At 49.6% G+C, this 7,164-nt stretch overlaps 1 protein-coding gene across 1 annotated transcript in view; it reads left to right on the forward strand.

Moving 5' to 3' along the window:
- The window catches only part of RPA1 (replication protein A1), a 61,839-nt gene extending 55,074 nt beyond the window's left edge, over nucleotides 1–6,765 (forward strand). The window contains exons 15-17 of the mRNA XM_008270927.4: nucleotides 1,364–1,471; nucleotides 4,424–4,510; nucleotides 5,788–6,765. Coding sequence (XP_008269149.1) covers nucleotides 1,364–1,471; nucleotides 4,424–4,510; nucleotides 5,788–5,892 — 300 coding nt within the window. The 3' untranslated portion in view covers nucleotides 5,893–6,765. The remainder of the gene's footprint in view (nucleotides 1–1,363; nucleotides 1,472–4,423; nucleotides 4,511–5,787) is intronic.
- The last annotated feature ends 399 nt before the right edge of the window (nucleotides 6,766–7,164 follow it).

Here is a 7,164-nt window from a genome sequence, read left to right on the forward strand (position 1 = left end):
CTCTCTGTAACTACCACTCAAATAAATAAATAAAATCTTAAAAAAAAAAAAAAAGGTTCAAGGAAAAGTGGAATTAAAAAACAATACGGAGGCGGGTACTTGCATCCTGTGTGAGCAGTTACCTGGGTTTGAGTCTCAGCTCCCTTCCTGACTCCAGCTTCCTGCTGAGCGGCACCCTGCGAAAGAAACAGCAGTGATGGCTCAAGCACCCACGTGAGAGACCTGGACTGAGTTCTGGGCTCCCAGCTTTGGCCTGTCCAGCCCCAAATGTGGTGGCCAGATGATTTGTGTCTCTCTTTCCCCCTCTACCACTCCCCATTCCCCCCACCTTCTCTGCCCACAAATAAATAAAAAAAACGGGGGGGGGGGGGGTTCCTTGCCAGTGTCAGAGGGCAGCTATTGTTCTGCCTTTTTTTTTTTTTTTTTTTTAAACTTACTTGAAAGAGATACAGAGAGAGGGAGAAACAGTAGAGAGGTCTTCTATCCACTGGTTTACTCCCCAATTGGTCGCAACCACCGGAGCTGTGCCGATCGGAAGCCAGGAGCCAGGAGCTTCTTCCCGGTCTCCCACACCGGTGCAGGGGCCCAAGCACTTGGGCCATCTTCCACTGCTTTCCCAGGTCATAGCAGAGAGCTGGAATGGAAATGGAGCAGCCAGGGCACGAACTGGTGCCACAGGCTGAGGCTTAGCCCACTATGCCACAGCACCAGCCCCCACTTCGCACTCTAGGAAAAGTAGAGGACACATGCTCTTCATCCTGCCAGGGTTCCATCCCAGTACACCCATCTTAGTTGAAAATGTCACTGAGTGAAAACTGCATTTAATTCACCTAACCTACTGCACATCCTAGTTGAGCTGAGCCTGTATCTTTGTTGTTACCCCTGTTTTATATGATGAGCAACTGGTAGTTTTAGTTTTGGTTTATTTGAAAGGCAGAGAGAGAGACTCAAACTCAGGCATTCTGATATGGGTGTGGGCATCGAGGGGTGTCTTACCCAGTGCACCAGATGCCCACCCCACCCCTGCTCACCTCAGACATGCTCAGAACACTGGCATTGGCCTACAGTTGGGCAAAGTCATCTGACATAAAGCTTTTTTTTATAATAAAGTGTTGATTATTTTGTGTGGTTTATAAAATATTGTACCTAAAGGGAAAACAGGATGGTTGTACAGGTAGCCTTTTGCCGACAAAGTGAGAAATTCTGAAATGGAACCACCGTTAAGTCCCAGACTGTCTGTACATGTAATGGGAATATTTTTTCTCTGGAAGTTACGGTGAGGGGAGAATTTAATTTCCCAGCCTCCTTTGTGTGTCATCCGTTTATTATTTGTTCTCTGAAATAACAGAGTTGTGTTTTTTAGGTAAATATTGCAGACTTTCAGGAGAATCAGTGGGTGACTTGTTTCCAGGAGTCTGCTGAGGCCATCCTTGGACAGAACACTGCTTACCTTGGGGAGCTGAAAGAGAAGGTCGGCTATGGACTGTTCTTGTAACTGTAATGCTTCCCGTGTGTCACACTGAATCTTTTCTCTGCTGTTTCATATTTTTGGGTTGTTTCTTTGGGGTATTTTATATTGTTTGTAAGTCTGATGATTATTTGAGAATCTAACCAATTTTGACTTTGTGCCTTTTTAAAAAAATTATTTGTTTGAAAGATACTGGTGTCTCATCTTGGTCACTCCCCAGATGCTCACAACCAGCGAGAATGGGCCAGGCTGAGGTTGGGAGCTTGAAACTCGATTCTCAATTCTTGTCTCCCTTGAGTGGCAGGAAGCCAGGTACTTGAGCCATCGCTGCTGCCTCCCAGGCTGCACACTCCCAGGAAACTTGAATCGGAAGCAGAGTTGGGATTCAAAGCCGGGCACTTCATTACAGGCTACAGACGTACCATGCAGCGTCCTAGCTACTGTGCCAAACACCCACCCCTGAATCCTGGCTTACATGCACACAGGAAGTACTTGCTATTTTATAACTTGGCATTTTCCATATTATATGTAGAATAGATTACCAGCTATCCTAAACTTAGGAAAGCTAGTTGCTTAGATAAAACATATAAAGAAAAGCAATAAAAGCTGTATTTTCTGGGCCATGTAAAATGGCATCCATCTACAAATGGGGTTATTGATTTTTTGTTTGTTTGTGTCCCTAAATTGTAAAATATACAAAGAAAAAATATTTGCAATTCGTTTGTGACATGATTTTCTTACTCTTTGCTCTCCTCAGTCCTGCCCTCTGCCTCTGCCCCCACCTCTTTTTTAAATTTTCCAGGAAATCTCTGAAAATAGTCCTTTTCCAGAAATAACTGGGGTTGACTTTAAACTATGATAGTATCTTTTGTGTGTTTTGCCTGGTCCTCTATTTTCATCTCAGGTTTTAAGGCTTGAGGCAGCCTTTCAGGATTTTTTTATGAGCTTATTATATTTGCCTGGTTTTACTGCTGATGAGTACAAGCACACAGAACTCCTCCAGGAACCATGGTGTTCTCAGGGTGTGTCCTCCACACCGTCCCTAATCAGGGGAGAATAATGGCAGCTGTTGCAATTTTCTGAAAGTTTACCACCTGGCTTTATTTACGTAGCTAAAAGGTCAAAAGACAACTTTTGCAAAGTAACTTGAAAAAAAGTTCTACATTAACAAAGCCATTCTCACTCCATATGGCATGCAAAGTATTTGGCTGATATTAACTATTAATTTTCTAAGAAATTATGAGTTAATTTTATGTATGTTTGTATAAAATGCATTCTCTGACTCCCTCTGTTCACCAGAATTTTTTTGTTTTTGAGAAACAGAGATAGAGATCTCCCATCCACTGGTTACTTTCCAGATGCCCACACAGCCAGGACTGGGCCCGGCCACAGCGAGGAGAACAGTTTTTTATTTATTTGAAAGACAGCAAGAAAGAGAGATTGATCTTCCATCTGCTGGTTAACTACCCAAATGGCCACAGCAACCAGGTGTGGGCCAGGCCAAAACCAGGGCTAAGAACCACATCTGCTGTCCTGTGTGGATGGCGAGGGGCCACGCACTTGGGCCATCTTCCGCTGCCTTTCTAGGCACAGTAACAGGGAGCTGGGTCAGAAGCAGAGCGGCTGGAAGTGTAGCAGGAACTCTAAAATGTGGTGCCAGTGTCTCAAGCAGCAGCGTAACCCACTGCGCCACAGCAGTGGCCCCTGTTTTTATTTTGATTTGAAAGACAGATCTTCCATCCACTGGTTCAATCCCCAAATGCCCCCAACAGCCATGTCTGTGCCAGGCGGAAGCCAGGAGCCTGGAATTCAATCTGGGTCTCCCATGTGGGTGGCAAGGACCCAGGTTGTGCATTAACAGGAAGCTGAGTCAGAAGTGGAGGGGCTGGGCCTCAAACCAGGCACTCTGGTAGGGGATGCATGCAACATCTTAACTGCTGCACCAAGCTCCTGCCCCCAGGCTTACTTGTATTAAAGGAACAGCATTTGAGATTGTTAAGAGGGAACAGCTGGCTTTCAGTCCTTCCCTAACTTCTCCCACTTCACCTGTGTGGTCAGCTTGCTCAGCAGATCAGGAGCTGAGATACAGAGGCTGAGACTGTGAAATATGTATGGCATCTTCAGCTGTTTTCTGAGTATTATTCCCTGAGTGCTTAATTCATGGTGAAGTTGGTAAGCCTCAAGTCTACTCCATTAATAATGTTCAATGTCTCAGGAATGTTTCCTATGAGTGTTTTGGGTTTAAGATTTAATTTTTCTTTATTTCAAAAGCAAAGTTAGAGGTCTTCCATCCACTAGTTCACTCCCCAAGTGGCCCCAACAGCTGGAGCTGTGCCAGGCCAAAAACAGAAGTCCAGAGGTTCTTCCGGGTCTCCCACATGGGCTGCAGGGGCCCCAGCACTTGGGCCACCTTCCACTGCTTTCCCCGGCACATTAGCAGGGAGCTGGATCAAAAGAGGAGCAGCCAGGACAGGAATCGATGCCCATTTGGGATGCCAGCACTGCAGGCAGGGGCTTTATCTGCTGTGCCACAGTGCTAGCCCTCCTGGGAGTGTTTTGAGTATGTGTGTGATAAAATCAATATAGTATAGTGGCCATTTCCAGGTGTGCAGCTTGGTGATTAGGTCCCCCCATGTCCTCGTGCAGCAGTCACCACCATCCCTCGTGTCTCCCAGACGGAATCTGTGCCCACTGAGAGCCCCGGGCACCCCTCCGCCTCCCAGCCCTCGGCACCAGCGGCTCCTGCCTGTGACCCTGGTCCCTCAAGGCAGAGGGTCCAAGCGTTTAGCAACAGTCTCCTTATGCAGGTTGGTGTGCTAAAATGCCACCTGTGGATTTGTCCTTCCTAAGTAATTTCAAATCACTGGAGGTTACATTTTTTCTGGTCTTCCCTTCACAGGTGCTTCGAGTGAGCCAGCAGTCTCCATGTCTGAAATTCTCTGTTTGCTTTTGCAGAACGAGCAGGCCTTTGAAGAGGTTTTCCAGAATGCCAACTTCCGCTCCTTCACGTTCAGGATCAGGGTCAAACTAGAGACCTACAACGTAAGTGAGGCCACAGGGGCCCAGAGGGTGGGTGGCAGAGGCTGTGTCCTCACGGTGCTGACTGGCCCAGGCCCAGGGCCAGGCGCCCTGTGTCTTCCCGAGCCTGAGGACCCGCTTCCGTCCACATTTGCAGATGAGGGAGCCGACTCCGAGAGGCTGAGTGTCTGGGGAGGGGAGTGTGCTATGGACCCTTCAGTTCAAACCTGGCCTGTTTGCTCTGTGCGCTGACAGTAAATGATGAGCATGGTGGACTCACGTCCTCCGCAGTTTAAGGACAAAGACCCCGGGGGGGTGGAGTCACCTGGAAAACTCTTAGTTGCCTGTGATGTCATAGAGCTGCGAGTCATGACAGCGCCGCCTGCCACTCAAGCTCGCACCTCGGCCTCGTGGGCCGCATCTCACTCGGTCCTCACGATGTGGGAGCTGTTACCCCCTCTCACCAGTGAAGACACGTGTGAGCTGCTTGCCTCATGTCTTGGGCTAGCAAGTGCCAGAGCTAAGGGTCCAACCGAGGCAGTCCCTCTCAGAGCTTTGCTCCTGAGCCTACCTGTAAGCATCAGTGCCCTGAGTCATTACAGAGCACGTGGAGGTGTCAGGGTCCCGGGCTTGCCCGTGTGGCCGCTGAAGGCACCCGGACATCGGTGAAGAGTAGGGAGAGCACGGCCTCCTCGTTCTGTCTGTTAATACCCGTTGGTGGACGTGTTTGTGATGGACATGCGGCAGTGGCAGTGGGATCCAGTGTCAGGCGGAGGGTGGCTGGGGAGTTGCAGAGTTGGTCATCTCCCCTTGATGTGCATGGCGATGGTGGGAGACGGAGAGGCCTCCTGTGGGCGTGGGACCCGCTGCGTCTCTGCCGTGGGTGCTTTTTCCTTTACAGCGACTTGGATTCTCTCGAGGTGGAAGTTCTGTTTGCAGAACTAGCTGTGTGGCTCTGGGCAAGTCACAGGTCCTCTGGGGCTCCTGTTTCCTCCCTGTAAAGAGGACACAGCGTGCTGGATAAGCCCTCCGAAGTCCTTCCCGTGTGGATTCTAGGTCTCTTGCCTGGTTGAGAGCCTGAGGGAGGGATGGAAAGGGCCGGAGATGAAGGGAGGGGGGGGTCTGGCCACTCGCACCACCCACAAGTCTCCAGACATTCTGGACAGGGCCCCCTGGTGTCTTCTTACTGGCTTTACTGAACTCAGCGCAGTGTCTCTGTCCTCTTCTGCTGAGGCCAGGGCTTAGCATCACCGCCTGCGTCACAGGCTTTGTCACTCGCGACTGCTTTTCTCCTTTCTAAGGATGAGTCTCGAATTAAGGCCACGGTGATGGACGTGAAGCCCGTGGACTACAGAGAGCACGCCAGGAGGCTGATCATGAACATCAGGAGGAACGCGGCTCTGTGAGGAGAGAGCGCAGACCCGACAGAAGGCAGAACACCGGAAGTGAGACGGCGTTGACTGCCCCGCCCCCATCCCCACCGCTCCACGTATGCTTAGCCACCCAGTGCCACGTGCTCTGTGGTGGCCTGAACAGTTTCCCTCCCAGGTGCCTCTTGGAACCCGTCAGTAGGCAAAGGCAGAGGCTCAGGCAGCTGCGGTGTGCGCTGAGAGACGCAGAGGTCAGCCTGCAGGTGGGGTGTGCCTGTCACCCCCTGGGTCTTCAGGATTTTGTCAGTTGTGTTAAGATTTCATTATCTCTACCAGGAATTATGTCGTGAGTAATGGACCCTAAGTCTGTAGACAGTGAAGTAAATTATGTACCTGGGACTTTGCTTCTGCCATGGTGCACCTGCCCCACCCGAGCTCCTTCCGAGGGAGCCTCGCGGTGCAGTGCATGTGTCTTCCCGGGACGCGGAGGCTCTGTCTGGAGCTGCCACGTGGCTGGGGATGCTTGGAATGGCAATAGGGTAGAATTATTAATCAAAGACATATCTTTTATATCTGAAGAACATGCTTCCTTCAGGGTTTAATAGATTAATAGACTGAGTCAGATGGGTCTGATATTAATCAAAATTGTCTCTTCTGAGGGCGGCTGATAAGCATTGACGTGCTGTCCCCCGGGGCACCCAGGCAACTACAAAGAGGGCTTGAGTTTCCGCCTGAGTTCCTGGCACGGTTTGGTTGGTGAACACATACTTTCTGTGCCTGTACATAGTTCCTGCATGCGTGTCTTTCGTTTCTGGATTAAAGCCTTGTTCAGGAGGAGGCTTTTTGAAGGGAGAAGCCCTTGGTTTCCCTGGCTTTGCTTTAATAAACAGTATATTCTCTGCTTGTGAATCCTACTTGCTTTGAATGCAAAGGCTTCTTGTAACTGGAAAGCAATTAATTAGCCTTGATAATAAATGTTCACTTGGGAGAGATGTTAACTCATTACTAACTTGGGGATTAGTCCAAGGCGTGGAGATCATTCTTCCCAGTGTTTGCAGCCCTGAAACGCATCTTTCAAAGAACAAAAACACAAACAACAAAGAAAGCCATCGTGCCCAGGAATGCTGAGGATCTGGCACTTTGGGATTTGATTGATGTTTACACAGCGGTCTCATGCCAAGCAGCCTTTGAAATGTGAGCAGACAGTGTGCGAGTAAGAAAGCAGTAATTACGTTGCTGGGCTTCCGTCAGCGAGAGCTTGCCTGGCCTGTGCGTTCCTGATCACCTGTGTCGTCTGTCCGGGCGCTG

This window comes from Oryctolagus cuniculus, chromosome 17, assembly GCF_964237555.1.
Source record: "Oryctolagus cuniculus chromosome 17, mOryCun1.1, whole genome shotgun sequence".
In the NCBI taxonomy this organism is placed as follows: domain Eukaryota; kingdom Metazoa; phylum Chordata; class Mammalia; order Lagomorpha; family Leporidae; genus Oryctolagus; species Oryctolagus cuniculus.